The sequence below is a fragment of the Mastomys coucha genome, unplaced genomic scaffold, assembly GCF_008632895.1.
Source record: "Mastomys coucha isolate ucsf_1 unplaced genomic scaffold, UCSF_Mcou_1 pScaffold15, whole genome shotgun sequence".
Classification (NCBI taxonomy): Eukaryota; Metazoa; Chordata; class Mammalia; order Rodentia; family Muridae; genus Mastomys; species Mastomys coucha.
The window spans coordinates 113,222,301-113,249,227 of record NW_022196897.1 but is presented as its reverse complement, the minus strand read 5'-3'; the positions used below and the strand labels follow the sequence as shown (position 1 = coordinate 113,249,227).

Below are 26,927 nucleotides of genomic sequence, written 5' to 3'. Positions count from 1 at the left end.
ACACACAGCATAATGAAATGTAAAATAAGTCTTTTTAATGGGAGATGGGCTGGGTACATAGCTCAGTAACAGAGTACTGCCTGACATATACATATAAAAATTGTGCCACAGAAGGAGTAAGGCATGATGAAAAAAAATCCCTGTACTGTTCACACTGTTTTACAATCAGCTTAAAATCTGAGTTTCACAGTAATTCTTGCCCTTTGCTTTCATTAAAATCTCCCTGAAGTTGAGGCATTTTGACAGGATGGCACAAACCTGCAAGCAGTGACCACAGCAACAGGAATGCCTTTGATGGATCGCCACTCTTCAGGCCTTTTGCAGGAGAACTACCTGAAAAGTTCTAGACACAGCCCAGGGTCAGTGACATCTCATTCTTCCACTGAAGGAATATTTTCACGCCCTTGTATGTAGCAGTACTGTTTCTCCATAGCCAAAAGGTGGAGGCAACCCACACAGGATGATGAGCAAAGAGAGATACGCATGCCTCTTGGCCTATGAGGGGATTTTGCCCTGACGAGCCCACTGCAAGTTCAAACTCTCTTAAGTTGAAATTGCACTGAATACACATCACTTCTGCAGAGTCTAACTTAACAGCCCCAGTCCACCACAGAATGTCCCCCGTTTCCATCCATGAGCTCCTGGCCATCTAGGAGCCTTGCTCACACTGCTGCCTAGGGAGAAGACGAAAGACCTACTTCCGCATACAGTACTAGGCTGGGGAGAGACACAGCTGCAAAACTGAAAGTTTCTATCAAGTGCTTGTCATGTTTGCCTGTTGCAAAGCCAAGAAATCATAAGCTTCAAACTTCTTTTTTTTTTTTTTAAGATTTATTTATTTATTATATGTAAGTACACTGTAGCTGTCTTCAGACACTCCAGAAGAGGGCATCAGATCTCATTACAGGTGGCTGTGAGCCACCATGTGGTTGCTAGGATTTGAACTCAGGACCTTCGGAAGAGCAGTCAGTGCTCTTAACCACTGAGCCATCTCTCCAGCCCAAGCTTCAAACTTCTAAGGCAAGGACTACATTATGCTATGGGACACTAGTTTGCCTGAAAACCAAAGGGAAATTCTGACACATGCTAAACACAAACCTTGAAACCAATGTACTAAGTGGGATCAGTCAGTTGCAGAAGAGAAATTCTGTGTGACTTATTTTTATCTGAGGTACCATGAGTCGTCAGGGGCTCAGAGAAAGGAGAGTGAAGGAAGGCTGCTGGGGCTGGAGAAGGAGGAAACAGGAGGTGAGAGTTTCCATTTTGTGATGAGGAGTGGGACCTCAACAATGGTTACATATAGTATGCATGTGCATAATGTCACTGAACTGCATGTCTGTAAAGTGGTTAAGATGGGAATTTTGTGAATTTTAGTGCCATTTTTAGTGCCTAAAGGCTGAGTACAATTTTTAAAAAGGGAAGGTATACAGTGTCCCACAGACCTTTGAATCCGTCAGCCTGAACTCAAGGGACAATAGTTTTGAGGCATCAGAGGGACATGGGGAACCTTCAGGGCATTAGGGTTCCCACTGTGGACCACACCTGAACAAGTCCTGTACAGGACTAACTCCTCCCACGCTGCGGTAGCTCCAGGAGCCCTGGCTTGGTTTCACTTCTGACTTTATGAGCCCCACCCATCTTTTGACTTGGTCTTTGCCTCTCAGTTCCTGGGGATTCCTGATACACTCTGTTGTCACCTGAGAACTAAGTAAGGGAGGAATCTCATGAAAACAAAGATGGGCAGGAAAGATAGGAATGCAGTATTGGCAGGGGGTGAGGACCTGCCCTGCTGAAATGTCACCCAGCTATGCAGAGAAACCTGCCACCAGTGTCTCCACCTTCTGTGCGCCTCCAATTCCCAGCTCTTTGTCTGCCCCATACTGAACCCACCCCTGGTTTGGAGCCCCACCACACAGAGCTGACACCTGCATATACTTCCTCCTCCTGGGCCATCACTTAGGCAGTCTTTTTCTGAATCTCTAGGCAAACTGCACCAGGCCCTGGTCAACACCACACGTCTGCTACATTGCCTGGGAAGGTGGGTCTCATCTGGGACACTTTAGAAACCCACCCCCAGCCTTGTGCAGCCTAGTTACTCTCTACTTGGTCTTTTAAAATTTTTGTATTGCTTGTTTTGGATCATTTTAAGCATGACCATCGTCCCACATCAAAAACTCTGTCCCCTGTTGGTTATGGTAAGAGGGAGAGAAATTCGTCCTCAAGCCGACCAGTTCTCCCTGAAGCTGAGCCAGGGATTCAGTCTGGAAATACTGGGTTCACTTTTTTTTCCTGTTTTGCATAAACCTCAGCCTGCTGGCATGCTGCTCTCTGCTGGGACTTGTTCCATTTTGGGAAATAAACACCTTTCTTCTCCTTTCTGAAGGCTGCAGAGGACCCCACGCTGGCAGCCACAGCTGCTTTGATTGGTGTCCTCTAGAGAAAGCATTTGGGCCCATCTATCTTTTCTTTTCTGCATCTTTTAAAAAAAAAATCTTTTTTCCTATCTTTTCTCTATCTATATTAGATGCAACAAGCACCCCTGTATGTTCTTTACTGTGTTCATACCTGTCCTTCTGTGTGAAGGACAATTTGGAAAGGGAAGTTTCTGAGTGGAGCACTTTAATTTAATGTATTGATCAGTATTTCCAAAATGGCAGGGTGGCTAGTAACACAGGTATTCACCAGGTGTGGTGGCACAGGCCTTTAATCCTAGCTCTCGGCAAGAGGCCTGTGGATCTCTATGAACCCGAGGCCAACTTGGTCTACATAGTAAGTTCCAGGACAATTAGGGCTACATAATAAGAACCTGTCTCAGAAACAAAAATAACGATCCAAACAAAACCTTCAAACCTGGAGTAGCTGTGGGCTTTAACTATAGTATACATACAGACAGACATGGGAAGCAGGGTGGGGCTGTTAAATTTAAGGACAAAAAGTGTGTGTGTGTGTGTGTGTGTGTATGTGTAAGTGCATTTTTAAAGGCTTTCATCTGTTGTGCCAAAAGAATCTATCCCTCCAAATAGTATTGTACCCATTCAGCAGATTGATCTCCCATTTCCCATCCCCACCCTTGGATGTGAACTTCCCGTCCCTCAAGAAGACCAGCTAGGGCACTGCTCTTCTGCATCTTTCCCATGCAACCTCCCTCTTGTCCCCCTGTCCTCTTTCAAGTGGTTGTAATTACCTCAGCTCACACTTACCTGAGTCCCCACAAGCCAAATTGAGACTAGTCAACTTTCTCTAAGAGCCCCAAGGGCATGGACCAGAGAGCCCTCTCCCCTGCTTGATGGATGCAGAGGCACAGGTAGATAACCTCCCTACTGCTCCACCCCCACACAAACCTGGAGGTGACTGGGATTCAAACCCAGAGGCAGTGATGCACAGATCTGAATGGGGAAAGTAGAAGCAAATGAAACTGGCGGAGGGGTTTTGGTTTCAGTGGCGCCATCTGGAGAGCTTCCAGCAATGCAGCTTCCTTGGCTGCTGCAGGCAGCACCTCTGGGTCCCAGCCCAGATCACTGAGCTGTCTCTGAGTCTACAGAGAGTTCCAGGAACCCATAGGACTCAGTGACCTGCCCTAAGGTGGTGCCAAGCTCTCCTGGGTTTCTGTTTTGGTTTTGGTTTCTGTTTTGTCTTGCAGTATTGGGAACTGAACCCAAGGTATGGCTGAGGCCAGGCAAAAACTCCACCATCAAGTCAAGTCGCACCCCAGCCCTCCATGTATATTAAAAGCTCTTTACTGCTGTGCCACACTTGGGTTCTTTTCCTTCATTAAATATTTTCCTTCACTCAAAGACAGCAAGGATGCTCCAAAAGTTTTTTTTTTTTAAGTACTTTTTTTTTTAAACTCTTGTGTTTCAACACAAGATGCTAAATACAGTTATCAAGCCTAGTAAAGGCTTCAAGGGCACCATGTTTTCCTGAGCCCATGAGCCTCTGGCTGGGGATTTTTCTTTATATATACAATGCTCAGGCCTGTAAACGTCACCCACTCCTTGACATCTCCCAATGTGTATATGTGTAGGTAGGTTGGTAGGTAGGTAGGTAGGTACATGATCGTGAGTGCTCATGGGGGCTAGAGGTGTTGGATCCCTGTAGGGCTGGATTAACAACGGTGTGTGCTACCCAACACAGATGCTGGGAACTGAATTCAGGTCCTCTGCAAGAGCTGTATGCTATAGCTGACTTTTAGTAGTTTGCTTGTGGCTGGTCTTTGCTACTTTGTGGGATCTTTTTCCCACCCTTTAGTCTTCTGGTTTCACCCCACAATCACTAGATATGAAAGAAAGAAGGATAGAGGGGAGAGAGATCCTTGAGTCTAATTTATTCTTGTTTCTTCTTTAAGCACAATTACTAACAAACCACAACACCTCCCCCCACACACACCAAACAACTACCAACTCCACCTCTCGGGGCTCTACCATTTATACACCCTCTGAAAAGTTTCCAGAATTCCAAATGTCACACGATCACAGAAACTATCTGCCACTGGCAAACACCATGCCCCTGCTAGATCATGAGGCAAACCATGGTTAGCTGCTGTAGTCTGAAGCAGCCCCACATCCCCACATCTAGGATTAAGATGAAAACATATTCTTATATTTCTGTGGTTAAAAAACAAACAAACAAACCAGAATTCTCACTACAGTATGCATTCTTGACCACTGAGCCACCTTGCCAGCATCCAACAGATGGGTTATGGTCTAACTCTATTCTATGTTTCTTTCTTTCTTTTTCTTTTTCTTTTTCTTTTCTTTTCCTTTCTTTCTTTGTCCCTTTCTCTTCCTTCCTTCCTTCCTTCCTTTCTTTCTTTCTTTCTTTCTTTCTTTCTTTCTTTCTTTCTTTCTTCCTCTCTTTCTTTCTTTCTTTCTTTCTTTCTTTCTTTCTTTCTTCCTTCCTTTCTTTCTTTCTTGACAGGATCTTTACTATGCAGCTCTAGCCCTCCTGAAACTTGCTATATAGACCAGGTCTCAAACTTGTCTCAAACTCAAAGATGTCCACTTGTGTCTACCTCCTGAGCACTAGCTTCAGTGACCCTGTTGGATCCTCCATTCTACCTTAAAGGGTGTTTTGAGTTTAGTCCTTGGGAAATATATCCACAAGCAATGTGCATCTCTTCAAAGAAAAAGACCCTGCTAAAGTTGTATTTGATGCACACTCACTCTGAATGTCTAAGTGGTGGAATATCCCTCCATGGGTTGGGGACACATGGCACCTAAAAAGATGTCAAGTGGGGTCTAAAATGGGGGAATCAGTGTAGGCAGCCAGGAAAATCCGTAAAGTTAAACATGAGCTTTTAAAAAGAACTGGAAAATCAAGTTCCCAGCCCAGACTACTTGAGGTAGAGGTGTAGACACAAACACCACTGGTTTTAAATTCAGCTGGAGTTGACCTCTGGTCCCAGGGCCATCTACTGTTTAGAAAGCAGAAGGGTGTGGAAGTAAAAACCAGACAACATTCCTCTGAATGACAATTATTCAGCTGGGTTATTTAAGAAAAAAAAATTCCATGTAATTTGAGTAGATTCCTCGTGTTTAGAGGTCTTTGAGTGAATAGTGGGAATGGCTATTCCCAAACCTCAGCTGGAAATCAGAGGATGAAGACCCAAATGGGCTTGGGAGCTCTGCTGAGGTCGTTAACTGTCCCAGGGCTTTTGCTGTGGTTCTAGACAACCAACTCCTGGCCCTTTCTAGGAGCATCTAGCTCCCCTGCCCTCAGCATGAAGTCTGCTTTGGAGGACAGCCACAGGAATGTCCTTCCCTGTGTTCAGGTCCCATTCCATACTGCCTGTGCAACCTCAGGCCTCAGCGCCCTCCAGTGGCACTGGCCGAGTCTAAATTCACAAAGATGAATAATGTACACACAACAGTACTGGTCAATGCAGCTTCTGGTGGCAGGAAAGGGTCGGGAAGTCGCTCTGACAGGAGCAGAGGGACAGAAGTGCTTGGCTGTCGGCCGAGCCTGACACAGTAGGCTGAGCACAGCAGAGAAAAGAACTAATGGTTCTCTGGTCTCTAAGCGAACTAGAGTTGCACAGCAGATTGAATGAGGCAGTTCGAGTGAGTAGATTCTTTTTACAAACTGAAGTTTCTGGTAAGTGTGAAGAAGAGTTGATTTTCTTACAGATTTTTTTTTCAAACAGTGTACCCCAACACTCCTCACCCATATATCTGCTTTGCTCCAGGCCCTCTTCTGGGATTATAAGTCAAAACCACAGGCCACTCTCTAAGGTCTGGTGTGTGTCCTGGTGTGAGCACCAGCTTTACAAGTCTCAGCTGGCATTCCCACTAACAGCTAGCACTACCTGGATTGCCCTGGGCCAGCCCCTTCCTGCACTTCCTACAGCCTGTCAGAAAAGACATTTAGCAAGTGTCTTGGAGTGCTATCTTCTCCCTGTGATATCATCAACGGAGGGGGGAAGGGCAGAGGACAGACCTCCCACCCCAGAAAACCTTTCCCTAGGACAAGAGAGACATTTCCAAATCAAGCCTAGAACTTCTAAAACCTTTCTTGGAAACTGATTGTTTAAAGTGATTGTTTACAGTAGACCTAGTACGCCTTTAAAATTAGAATTGAAAATGTAGAAAATTTTCCTACACATATGCAGTGTCTCTTAACCACATCCACCCTCACTGCCCTCTGTCTTGTCCTCCTCCCTTCTCACTGGTCATCTTTGCAACCAGGACCCCTTCAACATTTTATTTATTTCCTTATTTTTGGGTCACTAATTGAGTTTAATTAAGGTTGCTTGCAGAAGCATGTAGGGATTATTTCCATGGGCTACAGCCCTGATGAAAATGCCACGCCACGCCCCAGCACCATTATCTGCTAGTGGCTCCACAGGGAAGAGCAGGATACCATGAGTCCCTTCCGCATCCATGACAGAGCGCTGGTGGGCCTGATCATCTGTAGGTCTTGTGCAGTCATAGCCGCTGCTATGTTTTTGTGAGTGTGATGGCCATGCAGTGTCTGGAAGAGAGCAGTTAGCAGCCCTCCCTCCCTCCAGCTCCTACATCTTTTCCTGTACTCCTCATCTTCCACATTCTTTAGGCCTTGGAAAGGGTGGTGTACAAGTCTCATTTAGAGCTGAGCACAACAGTCCCTTGTTCTTGGCATCCTAACAAAGAACTTGTGCTTTAGGAAGAGGCCAGGATGCTGGAGCTGGGTCCACCGGTGAGAGCCAGGCTTTCACTCCTGGCCTGTGGTTAGCTGGGTAGTTTCTTACCCCCTCTTCCCATTTTCTCCTTAAGAGCCCAGGATTCTCCAGAAAGGCAAAAGAACTTTTCTTCAAGGCAACAATTGAGGAAGTCTTAGAAGGGCTAGGCCGAGTGGTCGTACCTATATCTGTATGCTGGTTAGTTGTTGACCGAGTTAGCTCTCGAAAAGGGGGTCAGGGGGATGCTGAAGGCAGGGTAGTTTTCCGCTCAGCTAGACAGATGTGAGTCCAGTCCCTACAGAGGGATTTCCAAAAACAGATATCCAGTGGGCAGGCTTATATGTGGAGTTGAAGGTCACAAGAAAAGGGGACAGAGACAAGTTCTTGATATCACAAGTCAATGTTGTCCTTAAAAGCACTGTTTAGGGCAGGAGAGATGGCTCATGGGTTCTCCAGGAGAACCTGGGTTGGATCCACAGACTTGACCATGATTCAGAGAGGTCAGCCTTCCTCTGTGTGCACACATACACATTTATGGTACAGATGTGCAGCTCAGGGAAGAGCTTGAGAGAGTGGGATCTCTGTGGGTTCCAGAGATCAAACTCCAGTTGTCAGAGTTGACGGCAAGCTCTGTTGCCCACTTTCTGACCTTCAGCTGAGCTGTTAGCCAGGGGTGCTCTGCAAAGGAATCCCCCTCCCACCAACACACAGCAACGGAAGCCCTTCTGTGTTTTTCTCTTACAGGTGTTCGGGTTCTGGGTGTGGATTCTGGTGGCTGCTACACAGGTCGCATACCCCTTGCTGCAGGGATGGGTGCTGTATGTCTCTCTCACCTCGTTTCTCATCTCCCTGATGTTCCTGATGTCCTACTTGTTTGGGTTTTACAAACGATTTGAGTCCTGGAGAGTCCTGGTAAGAACTAGGGGCGGCACTTCCTGGACTGGTGTCCTGGGTTTGTAAGAATGGTGGGCTTTTCTAGGTGGGGAGGGAGAATGAAAGACTTGGATTAGCGATCCCGTTGGGAAGAGATTTCTATGAAGTGGAGGATTTTTATTTCAGTGTGTTGAGTACTAAGCCAAAGTGAAAACATATTTGTAAATTTTTCCTTGTATTTCCCTCCCCTGCCTTCCTTGTTAAGACTGTACACGCCTTCCTGAATTTAAGAATATTATCTGGAGAGATAGCTCAGCTGTAAAGGGCACTTGTTGCTCTTGCAAAGGACCCAGGTTTAGTTCCTAGCACCCACATGGAGGCTCACAACTATCTGTAACTCCAGGTCTAAAGAGATCTGTAACCCTTTTGATGCCTCCTTGGACACTGCATGCATGTAGTGGATAGAAGTCAATCAATCAATCAATAAATGCACACATGTATGCATATATATGTATATATGTATATTGTAGGCATATATGTATATATACATATATATGTGGTTCCAAAGGCACACCATGGCATGTGTGAGCTACTCTTCTCTAAGACGTTGCAAAATGCAAATTGGCCAATTACTGCCTTCTCTCAAGAGCTAATGAGCATTTTAGTAGTTGTAGGACATTCCTGGGGAGTTGACAGTGTAACACAGAAAATCAAAACTAAGATCAGGGGCTAGTTAGATGGCTCAGCAAGTGGAAGGGCTTGCTGCCAAGACTGGCAACCTGGGTTTGATCCCTGGAACTCACATGGTAGAAGGAAAGCCCCAACTCCCACAAGTTATCCTCTAACCTTTGCATGTGTGCTGTACGCCCACCCCAACACACATACACACATACATACATATAAAATGTTTTTTTTTAAGACAAAGTCAGAAGTCAGATTCTCCTGACCCCAACATTATCTGAGTCTAAGTTTCCTTCTCTATAAATTGAAGATAATGAAAGTAGCCCATGAAGTCAACTGTGAACATTACAGAAGATAAAACATATTGTTCAAGTAGTGACAAGCCCATAGTGGGTGTTCATCAAGCTGAAGCATAATGTAGAAGGCCATTTAGGGTGGTAAAAGAATTCACCAAAACAGGAAAAGGCAGAGGCAAACATTTTCTTAGATATATATCGGTATGGAGCAGAGAGAAACTGCAGAAGCATCTAGAGTACTTTGGAAGGCAGATCTACCCAGATGGTCTCTTACTGCCAGCCTGCCCTGGAACAACTGCAGCCTGGCTTGCTAGGATTAACTCTTTGTGAGGAGATAACAGTCTTATTTGAATGCAACAAGCCCAGCCCTACCTGAAGCAAAACAGCCTTGTTTTGAGGTTAGTATAGCTCAGCATAGCTATCTGTCTCAGGATGGTGACCACAGTTTAGAACAGTGACTTGGAATTCATGAGGCATGAGTTCAAATCTTGGCTTACCCATTTGGCATTTATGTGAATCTTAAGGTTACATTCCTTTAGGATGAGACCTGCCTCACAGTAGACAAAATCAAGTGGGAAAAGGCTTAGTACAGAGATGGGTAAGGAATGAGAACTGGGTACATTTTAACTGGTTTTGGTATTTTTACACTTATATAAATTACAACTTTTTATTTATCCATTCTTGTATGCTGTATAAGATATTCCATTAAAGTCACTGCAAAGAAAGGCTAGGGAAATGACCTAGCTGGTAAAGCACTTGCTGTATAGGCAAGAGGACCTGAGTTCACATCCCCAGCACCTACAAAAAAGCCAAGCACGGTGCCATACATCTGTGACTCCAGCACGAGGTGGGGGTGAAGGGTGGAAGGGAAGAGACAGGGAGAGCCTTGGATTTGCTTGACAACTGGTCTACCTAGATGTGTCTCAAAAATTAAGATGTTAAGGGGCTGGCTGGGGAGTTGGCCAAGTGGTTAAGGGCTTTTGCTGCTCTTGCAGAGAAACTGGATTCAGTTCCCAACACTCATATCATATGGCTCACAACTGCTTCTAATTCCAGCTCCAGAGGCCATAGAGGATCCAATGCCCGTTTCTGACCTCCACAAACACTGTATGATGCACATATAGACAAGCAGGCACATAAATAAAAGTTAATTTTAAAACCTTTAATCCCAGCACTCAGGAGGCAGGCAAATCTCTGCGAATCTGAGGCCAGCCTGGTCTACATAGCCAGTTTCAGGATAGCCGATCCTGAAAGATCTTGTCTCTATGAGACCTTGTCTCCAAAAAAAAAAAAAAAAAAAAAAAAGAAAGAAAGAAAGAAAGAAAGAGAAAAGAAAAAAGAAGGAAGAAAGGAAGAAAGAAAAAGAAAAGAAAAAGTTAATATAAAAAAAGAAAAAGCAATAGAGGAAAACTTCTGAAGCTGACCTCTCAGTTTCACACACACATGCATACAGAATACACATGTACACATACACACACAGAAACACTAACAAAACAGCAGTAGGAGATACACATGCATGCATTGTACACACACACACACACACACACACACAGAGGAGAGAGAGACGGTGGGCGGGAGAGAAAGAACATGCACTGGGGAACACTGTAACTGAAGAAGAGTAGGGAATGGGCCTGACTTTCTCTGAGTTACTCACTCCAGTGCCATTGACCCCTGCCTCTGCTCTGCATTTCCAGGACAGCTTGTACCACGGCACCACAGGCATTCTGTACATGAGTGCCGCTGTTCTGCAAGCACACGCCACCATCATTTCTGAGAACCAGAACCTGAGCCACTACTACATCAATGTCGCAGCTTCGGTGAGTGGCTGCGCGGCTACTGCACAGAGACACAGACAAGCCCATATGGAGGGCATTGGTGACTTGCAGCTCAGTGCTGTCTTAGGTGTTTTGGACAACTGTGTCAAGGCACAAGAGACTGGTGGAGGGGACAGTGTGTGTGCTTATGCATGCCTGTGTGTGCACAAGTGTGAGTGTGTGTGTTTGTGTGTGTGTGTGTGTGTACACATGTGCATGCATGCAACTGTGTGTGTGTGTGCTTGTGAACACGCGTAGGTGCATGAGTGCACATGCCTGTGTGGAAGCACAAGTATGTGTCCAAACTTCAAGGGCCACCTCTTGTCTTGTGTTTGTCCCACTCAACCTTGCTCTCCACAGTCTTGTGGGATTTTCTCAGATACCCCATGAGGTTAATTAAGACACGGAGGCATCTTTATAGTTTAAAGCTGTCGGGCTTTTGCTGGGGCCTCTATTGCTTTCCTGACCTCTGTACCATCCAACCATACTGCCATCCCACCATCCTACTATCCTGCCACCCCTTCCTCTCTGAACGCCCCCACTCCCAGTCTGTCTCTCTATGTGATTCTTGCTGCCTGCTTTTATCCATCCTACCTCCCTTCTGCCTCCTTCTGCCCCTCTCTCCCTCTGTGTTTCCCTCCACCTCTGCCTGCCCTGTAGTTCCCAGCACTTCCTGCCCCAGCTCTTTACAATGCACACAGCCACATTCTTTACTCAACTACTAGGCTTGGAAGGGTCACCTTCCCCAAGGCAGTTTGTCTGACCTTTAAAGGCAGGTGCAGAAGTGACATTTACCAATCCTTCTAACCTTGAGCTGCCAGCTCTAAATGATTATTGAAAACACAAAAACATTCTTTTTCATAGCCAGAAAATACAGTATTTGTGGGACATCCCAATACTACAGTCTTCGGAATTTTGTTCTTTCCCCAAATAAACAAAACCACATTTCTCTTTTCTTACATCTGCTAAGAGTTCCCGCTGGAGCCTGACTTACTGGGCACAGGCAGCTGTTCTGAGTCCTTTTGTTTCAATGAAAGAAGTCCAAGGAGTGGACGTTACTAGGCAATGGAAGGCAAGGCTATGTGGGTCCTGTAAACTGTGGAAAGAGTCTGATGCCCAGGTGGTGACATCCAGGTGGTGGTGGGATTCTTAGGCCACCTGTCTCCTTCTCTACTGTGAAATGGTGGCCTCTTGCTTGTGGCAGTAAGCTCACCTGCCACAAGCTTGGTGGCTGACTGCAAGTGTGAAACAGTGTGACCCTTGTAAATGACATCCAAAGGCTGTCACACCGTGGCAAGGGCAATGGCTGCATTAAAGGGCACTTTCCTCAGAAAAGGAACAGGGTACCAGACAACTACTGTAGACCTCTGGAGAGGCCACAGAATTTCCCAGCAGCCTTTTAGCCTTCCCCATCCCTTTCCTCTTTGCCACAGTTCCTGGACTTCCTTAAACTCATAGTCCCAGAAATGGGTTTTGGTGGCCTCTCCACCACTGTTGACTCGAAATCGACCCTCAACCACACAGGCCTTATTGCTGTCCCTCAGACACACAGACTTTCTCACTCAGGACCTGGGCAGGGTTGTCCACATCTCATGTCAGCAAGGTGTCTTCTTTTCTTTTCTTTTCTTTTCTTTTCTTTTCTTTTCTTTTCTTTTTGAGAGGTGAGGGGTTGAGACAAGGTTTCTCTGTGTAGCCTTGGCTGTCCTGAAACTCACTCTGTAGACCAAGCTGGCCTCGAACTCAGAAATCTGCCTGCCTCTGCTGGGATTAAAGGTGTGCACCACCACTGCCTGGCCTAGCAAGCTATCTTCTTCTCCCAAACTCCAGCCTCTCTTCAACAACCCTCACCTGCATTTTGCCTTCTCTGCTTTATGCTCTCCTGGCCTTACCCCATCTGGACTATTTGTATAGGACCTACTGGTTCCATTTCTTTCTGGAAAATGCAACATGTCTGCAGCAGATGTTATTTATTTACTTATTCTCATATTTGTGACAGGGTCTCACCTAGGTCGTCAGGCTGGGGTCAAACTTGTCATTCTCCTGACTCAGTTGTCTGGGTGCTAGCATGTGTCACCACTCATGGCTTAGGTGTAAGAACTTTTTGATGTCTTGCTCGCTATTGGAGAAATAGCTATTCTACACGTGCTTCAAAGCTATTGGATGAATGGATGAATGGATGGATGAGGTGGATGGGTGGGTAGATGGATAGATGGATGGATAGGTGATGGATGAGTGGATGGGTGGATGAGTGGATGGATGGATGGATGGATGGGTGGGTGGGTACATGGGTTGATGATGGATGTAAGTGGATGGGTGGGTGAGTAGATGGGTGGGTGATGGATGAGTGGGTAGGTGAATTGATGGATGATGGGTGAATGGGTGGGTGAGTGGAAAGAACAGAGGGTAAGTGGACAGGAGGACAGCGAGGCTTGAGTGGCTTTCATCCTAAGGGGAGCCATTGTACCATTTTAAGCTCAATTTTAACTGTGGTCATGTTTTCCTGTTGGAACAGAATAGAAGAGGCAGAGTAGGCAGGAGATGAACTGAGGCCCTGAGATGTCCTAGAGAGGGATGATAGAATCCAAGACAAAGGAGATGGGTGTACCAAGAGCTGCCAGGATAGCAGAATTTGTGGCTGGCTTCAACCTTGACAGTTAGATGGGAGGATAGTGAAAAAGATCTCAGGTTTCTGTTGCTGGAAGCTGGAGGTGATGTCAATCCTGGGTCTCCCTGAGCTAGAGGCTTTAGGAGATCAGCTTGGGCCATTGAGAACAACCCGAGACATTCACAGACAAGGTTCTCCAAACAGAGTTCTGGGCCAGTGAGCATAGTATGGGAGTGGCCAGAGCACAGAGACACACATGGAAATGGGCCCAGGGAGACAGCTCAGCATAACCTAGGTCCCAGATCACAGAGGGAAGACAGTACCTTTGAAACCAGAGAAGAAGGCCCAGGTTGCAGTTGGAGGAAGTCCAGGAGCAGAACAGCTGGGAAATGTAGCCCTAGCAATGCTTAAGGAGAAAGCATCCCTAGAGGATGGAGTAGCTGCCTGCACTGCACTGACCCTGACGTTCCCTTTCCTTCCAGTTCTTCGCCTTCCTCACCACGCTGCTCTATATCCTGCATGCCTTCAGCATCTATTACCATTGATGTGGAGGGAGAAACAAACCCAGTGAGACCCTGGAGGCCGCATGAAGACCCTCAAAGCAGGTCTTGCCATTTGCCAATCCAGTGATAAACCCATCAAACCATTCTTGGGGCCAACAGACCATCTTTCTGGAATGATGAGGAGACTCGCTTTGGATGTTTATACTCTTTGTGGAGACTATGAGAAAACTTTCTCCCCACCAAAGATGACTGCCTTTCCTTCTCCCCTGAAGATGACTGCCTTTTGGAGTTTCACAACCGTGAACTCAGCTGAGCTCGGCTTTTCTAGAAAACTAACCTTGAACCTCCCAGGCACCAGTTCAGAATGCCAACCCTGCTGTTGCACCTGTTTAGGGTCTCTTTGTTAATGGTGCTCTTTGTTAATGGTTAGCATTTCTGTATGATAGGTTTAAGACATAGTCAATCTTATTTTCTGAAACAGACAAGGCTCCACAAAGGCTTGACAGTCTACTGGCCTTGCACACACCTTGCTTGTAGCTTGTGTTATGGCCCTGGAGCCATTGTGGAGACCAGCCTTTCCCCACTCCCATCACACCCCTATTTCCCATATATTAAGGGCCCAAGGAAAAATGTACATAAAACCAACTTTGAGGGTAAATTTGTGGAAGAAATAAGCTGCTGGGTTTGGGGAGTCAGAACAGGAAAGATGTTGGATCGTTCAGAAACTGCAGGGCTTGGTGTGCCTGTGTGGGCCTTCAAAGACCGACCTCCTAAGGACCAGAAGCATCCTCGTCCTGTAGGAAAGACTTCAGCAAAGGAGATTGGAACATCGCAACCGTGACTGTAGATTTACTTTCAGGCTCCTCCCAGAAACACTGAGGAAGCAGCAGCTGCTCTGTTGTAGGGGCCGTGAAAGGACCCAGATGGAAGTCTACACTCATTTCTGTGTGCTCTCAGCTCCTCCTGGGGACCCTCTGGGCAGGGCCAGCCTGCAGGATCCATCATTGAAGGGTGTTCGAGTTTGGAGGCCTTTGGGCTTTTCCCGAGGAAAGCAGGGAGTCTAGTGAACACTCTCCAGAGCTAGCTGGGCTCTTCTGTCCTACCACCATCTGGGCATGCCTCAGCCCCTTGCCAAGATCCCCTGGATGCCAAGGGTCCTCATCCGACAGTCCAACCATCTAAATAATTACCCAAAGCGGACTCAACTAAATCTAACTTTCCTCCATTTGTGTGTGGTGGGGGTGGGGATGGGGGTGGGAGCCCGAGGTGTGTTGGCAGGGCTGGGACATGGCTGGGTGTGTGTGTGCAGGCTTAGCTTCGACACTGTTTACCAGTTATTTACTAATTGCCCCAATGTCTTGACAAACCATCATTTATCTTTTTTTGTTGTTGTTGCCTGGGAGCTGTCTGTGATCTTCACCATTATTTGCTGAATGACCTCAAGCAAATAAAAGATGGTTGGACAGTAGGAAGTGTGGAGTCTATCGCTTTGATATTGTTGGCCCATGCACTTGGCCATCTTTTTGTTGACTCTTATCATGAAATGTTGTCAAAACTACTAAGTCCAATTCATAGTACTCTATTGCTGTGAAAAGATATGACTAAGGCAATGGAAGGAGGGAGGGAAAAAGTGAGAGGGAGGGGAGAGACTGGGCCTAGCATGGACTTTTGAACCTAAAGGCTACCCCAAGTGGTACACCTCCTCTAACAAGTCCACACTTACTCGAACAAGGCCACACCCCTTTCCCACTTGGCTTCCCAGGGTTCCACACTCAGGTCTCATCTCACAGTTGGCTTTGGAGGAAATGTAGACTAACTCCTTGATACTGTCCCCAGGGAATCTAATGTGTTCCCTGAGCATTAGGGACACAGGGCTTTATAAGTCAGACCCAGGTACCATGTACTGAGCAAGCTTTTGTCTGGGACAACCAGGGAGGAGGAAATAAAATGTTAAAATCTAAAAGGCAACAGTCTAATCTCTGGGGAAAATGGTGGGACTAGAAGGAACCTAAGTTGTTGAGGTGTTGGTCCCCCCATCCCCAAGTCTATCAACCATCCCATTGGGAATCTAAGGTGAAACATCTCAGAACACACTGGGCCCTGCACATGGAGGGCCACATGCAGGCTCCTGTTCAATGGGATGTACTGTGACTATCACCATTTTTTCCCCAAAATGCACAGCTGAGAACCCAAGATGTGTGTCTAAGTTAAGGTTTATTACTGTGAAGAGACACCGTGACCAAGGCAATGCTTATAAAGACAAACAATTAATTGGGATTGGCTTACAGTTTTAGAGGTTTAGTCCATTATCATGTTGGGAAACATGGCAGCGTACAGGCAGATATGGGGCTGGAGGAGCCAAGAGTTTCACATTTTGATTTGAAGACAGTCATGAATAGGCTCTCTTCTACACTGGGTAGAGCCTAAGCATGAGAGGAGACCTCAAAGCCCACCCCACAGTGACATACTTCCTTGAGTAAGGCCACATCTCCTAATAGTGCCACTTCCCATGGGACAAGTGGCACTATTTGGAGCAGTTTTGCATGCTAGTACACACAGCTGAGCATGCAGAAACGTGGCAGCAACCTGGTTCTGGTTGAGTGTCTTTCCCATCTCATCCCTGCACTTGGCGTCCTGTTCACTTAGTTCCACGGAGAAGCTTCCTGCACTATGGATGCTCCCAGCTACTCCCATCATCTGGTCTGGCCCTGGATAGCTGGCTATAAGGAAAGCAGGTCTGCTGAGGAAGCTGGACCCTTCCCACCGCCCAGCCTAGACCCCTGTTCTAGCCATATAACATAGTAGGGCTGGCTACTACAAATGCACTGCATAATGGGTAGCTCCATGTGAGCCCATTTAGGGAAAGCCGTCCAAATTGTGGTTCTCAACCTATGGGTCAAAAGATCCCTTGGGGGGGTGTGTCACATATCAGATATCCTGCACATCTGATATTTACAGTATGATTCATTACAGCAGCAAGATAAGTTATGAAGTAGCTAGCAATGAAGTAATTTTATGGTTGGTGTGTGTATGTGTAACCACACCATGAGGAACTGTATTCAAAGGTCGCAGCATTAGGAAGGTTGAGAGCCATCAGCCTAAATGACTCTTAAGAACCATCAAATTCAAGAGGCAGGTAGACAGGAAAGCCCCAGGCCAAGACAACTGTCTTCTTAAGAAATGAAGAGACACAGAGAAAGTATGTGGACCAGTAGACAGGGGCTTCATGGAGTTCTGCTACTGCAGCTCCAGAAATACCCGGAGCATGTCAGGGGTTGGAATGCATGCATTCTCCCTCAGGGCTGGCAGGGGAAGTGGTCCTGACAGCAGAGTTACAAAAGAATGATTCCCTACTGGGTTTGTGGTATTTGGTTGTAGTAGCCATGGGACTCTGATACAGCATAAACATAATCATCTCTACCATCTGAACTGCTTTATTCATTTGCTGCCATTTCCAAATATTTTGATTTTTGATCATCCCATTTCTTCACTTCTGTTTACAATTGAGCAAAGAAACCCTCCTTTTGTCTCCCCTTCTTCTGGTGCCCCCACTTCTCTCTTCCCCTCTCCCCCCTCTCTTCTTCACCCCCTTTACACTAACCCCCCACAGCAGGATACTGGCTTACAGTTCTCTGGTGAGTGAATCATAGTTAAAGGATGATTTATCTAGCAACTATTAATAGGAACGAAACAGGAATTCTTTGAGCTGAAAGTTTAAAACAAAATGAAAAAAAAACCTAAAGTAACTCAACAGAAATGAACAGAAAGAAAGAAAATAACCAAAGCAAATAGTTTCATCAAGTGAGAATATCCTTAGCAGGCAGGGAAGAAGAAAAAAATGTTGCAAATGGGGTCCACAAAGGCTTGTGTGATAACAGTACCTGATAGTCCGAGCAGAGGTCGGGTTGCCTTTAGAGCAGGTACAGGAAGGAAAGAGAAGTCCCTTTCTGAGAAGGTGTCTGATGTGGGGAAGTCTTCATTTCAGGCCCTTGGGGTTCCCATCACTTCATATAGTTCAGATTTCTTGAGTTTTTTTTTTTTTTTTTTTTTTTTTTTTTTTTTTAGCAAAGCAATGTTGCCACAAATGTATCTTTTTAAAGGGTAAGTTGGGTTCATCAGAACATAGAGCTTAAAGGGAGCCCTTTAGAGCAGCCATATAATGCTATACTTTATGTGATGTTTATTTTTTTTTAAGATCTCGTAGAGACCCTTTCCTCCCTGAAATACCCAGAGTAACCCGTGTACTCACTGTGCTTAGTGGAGCACACAACCATTACGGACTCTGGAAGCATGTTAGTATGTGTGGTACATGTGTACTTACATGTGTAGATCTATGCTAGACAAAAAAGGCTGTCTGGGTTGGATGGTTCTGAGAGGGGAACAAGTCAGAATTCTCAGTGAGTCCAACCAATCATGCCTTGTCTGGCAAGGAATCCAGGGCTAAAGCGCTCTCAACAGCTGTCCTGGACTCCTCTCCCAGTGCAGAGCTATTTGTAACCAAATACAAGAATATTCTTGTAATTGGGAAGGATTACTCTTCACAGTAAGTTCTTTACCAGCACTGTGAATAAATGGAGGTTAACTCCAGTGTGTGAGGAGACTGCTAAGTTCTTTGTAAGTTCAAAAGAAGGTTAATGTAAAATGGTGGGTGTGTAGCACAAAACGCTGTATTGTATACTTGAAAGTTGCTGGCACAGATTTATTTATCTATGTATCTATCTATCTATCTTTCAGAGATTGGGTGACCAGCCAATGATAACATTGAGGAAAATGTAAAAGCCCTGGGAAATGTTCATGACCCAGGAGTGGACCACTAGCCATCAGATGTGCTGAGCACCACATGCAAGAGGAGCGGCATAATACGGATGACCTCTACTCTGTCCAGAGACACGAGACTTGTGGTTTCATAATACGGATGAGCTCTACTCTGTCCAGAGACACAAGACTTAGGTTTTCTTAAGTGATGAGAAGGACAGACGAGCCCTCAGAGAGTCACATTTGCATACATGGATTCAGCCTAAGGTCAGAAACCCAGTGGATGAAGATTTCTTCATGGAGTTGGGATCATACTCCTGGACAGGAATCAATGCTCTTGCTATCAGGCCTGGGGTTCTCACCTGCAGAGGCAAAAATAACCATTGTGACCACAATTCCCTGGTGTACTCTGAAGTGGCAATTAAAAAAAAAAATCTACTCAGGTGATGGCTCTTCCCTAAATCTGCAGCCCCTGTGTCTTTTGTGTTCCCAGAATTCCCTCCCATTGGTGGTTCACAGCCTTCACTGCTCACATACGTTGTTGTAAGCGGCAGAGGAGAAGCACCCCAGAATTTCCTCTTTGCACTAGTTGGGGCAACAGCACAGCCTTAGGAAGTCAGTCCTACTTTCACAAATTGAATCTAACAAGATTTCCTCATTGTTTCAACCCACTGCTACTTTCTGGATCCCCAATTGTTAAGAAGATCAACAGATTTTATGGCTAAGCTGAGTTACCACCTCCCACACAGTGTTTGCCCTAACTAACCAATCTCCTTCAAGACCAGGAATTGTTCTAAATATTTAATCTCAGTTGAAGATTTCTACCCCACCTTTGATTATTCAATTCCCAGATAAAAAAACACACATAATCTTTATATTTATAATAAGCCTTTAAAGCACTAGACCTGGGCAGATATCTACTCTCTAAGCTATTAGTATCAATAACCCCAAGATATGACTTGCCAGGTTCCATCTGGGCCTCTTTTACTCATGGCCAATTCTCATAACCATTTAACCCATGGCATCTTTTCCTCTCTCCATCTTCTCTCTTCTCCCTCTTGGTCCTCCTCAGACCTCAAGTTCAGGAACCAAAACCTCACCTACCTCTCTTCTGCTCAGCAATAGGCTCTTGGCATCTTTAGTCAACCAATAATTTTAAGTTAAGGAGCAAGGTTGCATAGCACCACATGGTATAAGTGAGGATTCTCTTATCCCTGAAACTGGATCTTGGGAGCCAACATTAGCCTTACAATACATAGTAACAGACCAAACCTCAACAAAGAATGCTTCTAGGGCCAGCACAATCCAACAGCCTGCCTTTTCTTCCTTTCATTTGATCTGGTTACCACAGTGGTATTAGACCCTTCAAAGTTGCTTCTTTCAAAAAGCCACCTGCGATCTCTAGTTCACCCAGTGTTTCAAATATCCACAGAACCTTTAAACATTAGGGGTCTAAAAAGTGACTTGGCTTAACATAAGCTAAAGAGCACACAACAGCATCACATGAAGCTTTGTAGCACAGAGCCAAGCACCTGGAAGCAAGAGAGAATGAGGGAGCCATCATCAGGTAGGTGTGTTTCTGTGTTGCTCAGAGCTGCAAGTCACAGGAACCTCTCTCCCAGTGCTGACTTACTTCACTATTGTACTCCAGTCTGTGAAGCCTGTGAGGCTGACCCAGATGTGGTGGGAAACCACAGCTACACAAGGCTTTGCCACAACACAAAGCAACGTTGACTTAGTTGGCAGCGACACTGTCGCAGGCTGAAGACTGTCTGGTTGACACAAATGACATGGGGACTGTGTTTTCGCACAGCTTTTCCATGTGTGGAGGTAGAGGTGACTTACCTGGCCTAATTTGTATGACATTCTCTTTAGCTTGTGTGTGTGAGCCAGATGTCCAAGGGACCACATCTTCACAGGACTTTTCTACATCACCAACCAGTGGTAGCTCGGCTGGTGTGTTGTCTGTACAGCAGATTTCATCCTGTGTGGTTGACACTAAAGTGGTGAGAGGACATCTAGGTACAAACCAGATGTGATTTATCCTAATACTGTGGGAACATTGTCATGAGGACTTTATCAGGGGGGCCAGTGACCCAGGTAGGTGAGGATCTACACTCCCAGACTCTCTGGAAAGTTTCTGTCAGTTTTTCCAGCTCTTCTGGGAGGATAACCCTCTCAGCAAATTCTTCCTTTTTTTCCTAAAGAGAGAAAAAGATTCAGGCTAACACTTCATGTCTGAGAAGAAAAGCCCTTCTCAGTTTAAAGGTGTCTGAGGGTAGTCTATTTGGGTGTTATTTCCCAGCCCAGAAGTCTTGCTTGCCCTGATACTCCTGGAGCCATGGAGGACAGCCTTATCCATCCACCTCTTCTTGGTGCCCTACTGCACTTTTTTTTAAAAAAAGATTTATTATTATAAATGAGTACACTGTAGCTGTCTTTGGACCACCAGAAAAGGCATCAGATTTCATTATGGGTGGTTGTAAGCCACCATGTGGTTGCTGGGATTTGAACTCATGACCTTCGGAAGAGCAGTCAGTGCTCTTGCCCACTGAGCGATCTCGTCAGCCCCACTACTGCACTTTTAAAAAATGTTTTCCTGTGTGAATTTGTACACATGCCTGTATATGTGTACTCGTGTATGTATATTCATGTGTGTGTATATGAATACTCATGTGTGTGTGTGTGTGTGTGTGTGTGTGTGTGTGTATGTAATATGTGTATACATGTGTGCGGAACTTCGAAGTCAACTTCTGGGGTCAATGTTTGGATGTGGTCCATTTTATTTTATATTTTCAGGGAGAAACAATGGAATTCACACATTTGGACAGTCTGGCTAACCTGCAAACCCCTAGGATCAGCCTGACTCTACAACCTCAATGCCGAGATTACAAGCAGGTCCACCCTCCTGTTTTTTGTCATTGTTATTTTTATATGGGTTTTGAGGCTAATTCAAGACTTCTTGTTTGCCCCACAATCTGTTTTCAGACTAAGTTACGTCTCTAGCCCGGTACTTTATTCTTTACTGAAATCTCGGCACACCTTGTCTGTCCCATAACTTGTCATTCACAGTTCCATGCAGTTCTAGGCATCGTCTGTGTCCTAAACAGGTTAAGTAGTAAGTTCAAGTCCAGAGCTACACCTGCTGTTAGAACCTCCAAAATTTTCCTGATAACTGTGTCAACACAACACAATCGGGGCTGGAGAGATGGCTCAGCGGGTAAGAGACCGCTCTTCCGAAGGCTCTGAGTTCAAATTCCAGCAAACACATGGTGGCTCGCAACCATCCATAATGAGATCTGACACCCTCTTCTGGCGCTTCTGAAGACAGCTACAGTGTACTTATGTATAATAATAAATGTTTGGGCCAGAGCAAGTGGGGTTGACTGGAGTGAGCAGAGGTCCTAAAAATTCAATTCCCAACAACCACATGAAGGCTCACAACCATCTGTTCAGCTACAGTGTACCCATATACATAAAAATACATCTTTAAAAAATAATAATAATAAAACAACACAATCAATTTATAAACTCCCTTCCCTCGTTAGGTGTCTTAGAAATGGGCTGCTCAGAGCGGCTTAGTCCTCAAACGGTCAACATGGGCATGTAGAGCAGCCCAGAAGACAATTATAGGATAGTGTCTCTGTGCCTACTGTGTGTAGTCCTCCCAGTGTGGGAGCACTGCAGGACCCTGGATGTTCTCTGCATGCTTGAACTTACTCTTCCAGATATGACTCAGTGAATATACAGCTAGAAAGATCAAATATGACAATCAAACAGCTTTAACTATAACCACGTGCCAGCCAAACTTCCGAATTCTGTGAGCTCAAGAATTGTATGTTCTGGTGAGAATTTTCATGGCGGTCAGAATTTTGCTCTGGTTACAGCAGAAAACAAAATTTCTGTCCCTCTTAGACAAGCAGGCTAAATCTGGTTGATGCCTCCACCAGCACAATAGAGCTTGCTTTCTTTTCTTTCTTCCATTTCTTTCATTTCATTTCTTTCTTTTCTTTCTTTCTTTTCCTTCCTTCCTTTCTTTTTTCTTTCTAAGTTACTGACCTCTGCCCCTCCCATAAACTAGCACATTAAAACCACAGAGACACACTATCATCCCAGAACACAGCCTGAGAAATGAAGGCACCCTCCTCTCCCCTCCCCTCTTCTCCCCTCCCCTTCCCTCCTCTCCCCTCTTCTCTCCCCTCCCCTCCCCTCCCCTTCCCTCCCCCGCACCTCCCTCTCCTCCCCTCCCCTCCCCTTCCTCCCCCTTCCCTGTGCTTCTGTGCTGTTATCACTGACTACATGGCCCGTACCTCTGGTGTATTTTTTTCCCAAGAATCCAGGATGAATAACTCAACTCTAGGAATGGGCTGTGTTCTTTAAACTCTGCCAGACAAAACAGAAACTGAGTTAGGAGGGTTCTGACATTGCTTAAGGAAGAATTGAGTCAGGAGCAGCAGGAGTATCTTGTACACACGATTTTAACCTGGCCCTCGCACCCCGCTCTGTATTGCCCTGGAGAGGCAGCCTCAGCTCTTCCATCACATTCTTAATGCTGGATCTCCAAGGACTGAACATCTCAGTCACTCTGTGCTGCTCCGATACTTTTAGATGGGCCACAGTGAAACTGAAGACCCACCTTTAGGGCACCGCCCCCCGCCCCGACCCCCACACCCTAGGGATGTCAAGGAGGGCTTATAGTCATGGCCCTTGGACAGGTTTTCAGTGAAGAGACTGAGGAAAGAGACAATGCACAGAGAGCATCCACTCTTCTGTGGGATGCTGAGGCGATGTGGCCCCTATGTGAAGGAGGCTGCCTAGAAAAGGCATGTCCTGAAAGTCCTTTGTTGTCCTCCTTCTCCATTCCTGGAGAGGAGGGCGGGTACCTTTCTCCAGAACCAAGCACATGGCAACAAACGCCATAGGCAAAAGGATAGCCAAGCAGACCCTGTGCTAGATACTAGCAGTTACTGTGCCATCAACCGCTTTAGTAGAAAAACAATAAAAATACTCATCAGCATATTACATGTCCTGTTTAGCCACCAACCCTTCTACCATCTGGGCTCTGTGGGCGCAGGCAACGGCCCCACTGACTCCTGTTCTCCCTGACTTTGAATGGCAAGGACAACCCATGCATAGGAGCTGCCAGGGAACGTGATTAGCCCCGATGACGCTGTAAAGTTCCCTACTTCTAACAATGATGAGATAGATGCAAAAGCACACAAGGACAAGTGGGGTGTCAGTCACAGGAAACGGAAGCCGCAGGCATCTCCCGTGAGGTATTTGTTATTCAAGGGGCAGCCAGCCATCTTGTGTCATTGTCATCTTAGCAGTGGCTCAACGCCTCGGGGATGATGTCATTTCCCAGTAGCAACAAGATAGACGATTTGAATTGGGCCGTGTTCCCAAGCAGGCTTGGAACCAGCACCACTCTTGCGGTGGGAGACTGACATCTTGATGACCAAATGTGTGGATCAGCTCTTTCTGTAACAGAGAACAGATTACATCAAAGCCGGGATCCTGTCATCTCACCTCTACCTTATGAAGGAATTAGAGGAAATAGCATATGCTTTGAGTCAGATCAAAGACATTCTCTCTTCTACCATCAAGAAAACCCAAACCACAATGCTAGGACTGGGCATGCTCAAAAACCAACCCTTGGCCCACAGTTCAACATTAACAAGCAATGTAACATAGTTAGCATTCAAGTCAGCAGCTGTTATTAGGGAGTCTGCCTAGAGCACTGTGAGATTAGGAAACAACTTATAGCCCATTATTTCTGAGCACCTACTTCCATTTACCTATATGCTTGTATTCATTGTACCTTCATAAAGTTTTTTTTTTTTTTCTTTTTCGAGACAGGGTTTCTCTGTATATCCCTGGCTGTCCTGGAACTCACTCTGTAGACCAGGCTGGCCTCGAACTCAGAAATATGCCTGTCTCTGCCTCCCAAGTGCTGGGATTAAAGGCGTGCGCCACCACTGCCCTGTATAAAGATTGTTATACTACTTTATATTTGATTTTTGTTTACCTGAAAATTAAGTAATAGTTTCTGTAAATTTTTTTTTCAGATTTGAGCAAAAGCTAGCTAAGGGAATCATTCTGGATAAAACCCCACAACTCTGCTCATCTTAAGATTAATTTTTTTTACATATGTGAGTACACTGTCACTGTCTTCAGACACACTAGAAGGGGGCATCAGACCCCATTACAGATGGTCGTGAGCCACCATGCGAGTGCTGGGAATTGAACTCAGGGCCTTTGGAAGAGCAGCCAGTGCTCTTAACTGCTGAGCCATCTCTCCAACCCCTGAAACACTATTTTTCAGTCCATAACATTTATCATCAGGACAAGGTCTCATAGCTCAAGAGCATCAGTACTTCACTAGTCAAGCGGGAGTGAATAAATGGTAGTTACCTCAGATGGGGTGAAAGCTTTTGAGTGTACACTCATTGGGTTCCAAACTCCAATAATTGCACAACCTTCCTGGATAGTTGCAGCTGCAAAACAAAGGTTAGATGCCTTCCAAAGGCAGGATTGGGCGGGCACTATGAGGGCTGCCACAGCCCTGCATGACTGGGAGCCGGCAGGTCCCCCTTTCTTTGGGCTGATCATCTCAGTGTTAAGGAGATCATCTCAGTGTTTCTTAGAAGTATTCATTAATAAATTACTTAGCAGTTCTAATAAGATAGCATCAATACGTATTAAATAGACAATGTCCTTGGCAAGACTGGAAGGAGAGGCCTCAAAGAGCAATTCAAGTTTACATGAATGGTTCAGTTCATCTGACTCATGGCAGATCCCAAAGGCATTAAAGGATGTAAGGAAGGGATGGAAGAGCTCTCTGGGACTCACTGACTGTACCTTCTGTGGTCCAAGTCTGCTCTTTTATGTCTCTCAAGTTTCCTGGCTTCCTTGGGCTGGGTTGGATCAGGTCTGAAGATTCATATCCCTCTTCTACCCACACTTATCTTTGTGAGTTTTTCCTCTCCCAGACTTTGTGGGAGATTTGTGGCGATTCCTCTGGCCATGCTTGGCTTCCTTGGGCTGCGCAGATATCCCTCTTACTCAAGTTTCCATAGAAGAAAAACATTAAGATTCTCTCTCCTCCTCTTCTCTCTCTGTCTTCTTTTTTGAGACAGGGCCTTACTCTGTAACTCAGCCTGATCTAGAACTTACTACTTAACTCAAGCAAGCATCCAACCCTAAGGCCAACCCTCTTGCCTAAACCTTTCAAGTGCACTGCTAGGATCGGATGTGTTGGCCTTGGCTGCCCTTGACTGCTTTCTCTCTTCTCATGCCTGTGAAGCCGGTGTGACAGTTAGGGTGGTTTAGCGGCCCCTGCAGTCAGTATAGAATCTTGGGCCTCGAACATTCTCTGCTCTGCTCAGGGTTCAAGGGTGGCAAAATGGAGGGGGAGATAGTTAGAAAAAGAAGACATTAGGGGAGCAGAGGGGTGTATGGCCTCTGGGAAAAGAGATTCCTGAAGGTCTTTGCGACTTTGGGCTTTGCTTCTCTGTAAGGAGTATTTCAACAGTTCTGGGGAGCTGCAGAGTGGACCCTGGGTTTTGTCATCAGGCAAGTGTTTTTGTATTTTCAAAATGGGTGGTGCCATGTTTTCTGTAGCACATCCAGAAACTGCTATGAATTCTGCACACTGAAAAGAAAATCTTAAGTATGTTTCCTTATTTTGTTTCATGTTACATCTCTTACGCCAGTCATGTCTGCAGACCGCAGGTACCTTCAACGGATCCTATAGGCATTAGTATACATCTCATATTTAGCAGCCTACCAAAGCAATAATAAAGATAATAATGTTTAGTTTTCTCTTTTAAAAATATTTTAAATAATTTTATGCTTCTTTAATTAAGATAAAAAAATCAAGTTCAAACATAACCAACTTTGGCAAAACAGTACTATGTCAGGGTAGGTCATCAACTCTAGCAATTGCTAATTGAAATTTTTTCTTTTTTTTAAAGGAGTTCTTATGCCAGTTTGTGTTGCAATTTTCCAAACAATGCATCACGTATAAACCCAATCTGGATGTCAATTATGGATACAAACATAGCTTGAGGGCTTTGTATTGTTTCCTTCATAAAGGCAGTGATTTTTTCTGAAATAGTTAATGCAACTGTTGCTAACACAACAATAATAGTGTTACTGTTATTAATGCTATTAATAATAGTGTTATTGTTAGTAGTATAGCTTCCCATTCTAACCTGGACTTCCGATCAAGTGCTGGTGAGC

The 26,927-nt window shown here is 45.5% G+C and overlaps 1 protein-coding gene and 1 long non-coding RNA gene across 3 annotated transcripts in view; one reads left to right on the top strand and one right to left on the bottom strand.

Moving 5' to 3' along the window:
* Nucleotides 1-15,396, top strand: part of Mall (mal, T cell differentiation protein like) — a 27,415-nt gene extending 12,019 nt beyond the window's left edge. The window contains exons 2-4 of the mRNA XM_031371833.1: nucleotides 7,901-8,068; nucleotides 10,701-10,823; nucleotides 13,908-15,396. Of these exons, the coding sequence (XP_031227693.1) occupies nucleotides 7,901-8,068; nucleotides 10,701-10,823; nucleotides 13,908-13,970 (354 nt within the window). The 3' untranslated portion in view covers nucleotides 13,971-15,396. The remainder of the gene's footprint in view (nucleotides 1-7,900; nucleotides 8,069-10,700; nucleotides 10,824-13,907) is intronic.
* A 1,950-nt stretch (nucleotides 15,397-17,346) lies between these two features.
* On the bottom strand, nucleotides 17,347-26,011 carry LOC116090887. 2 transcript variants are annotated; one of them, XR_004118839.1, is made up of 6 exons: nucleotides 25,545-26,011; nucleotides 25,098-25,180; nucleotides 23,870-24,164; nucleotides 22,994-23,066; nucleotides 20,529-20,884; nucleotides 17,347-19,045 (listed from the first exon to the last, which is right to left on the bottom strand). It is a non-coding gene; the product is annotated as an uncharacterized LOC116090887 (long non-coding RNA). The 2 variants fall into 2 exon arrangements; XR_004118838.1 differs by lacking the exon at nucleotides 25,545-26,011 and having other exon boundaries at nucleotides 25,098-25,536.
* Between the last annotated feature and the right edge of the window lie 916 nt (nucleotides 26,012-26,927).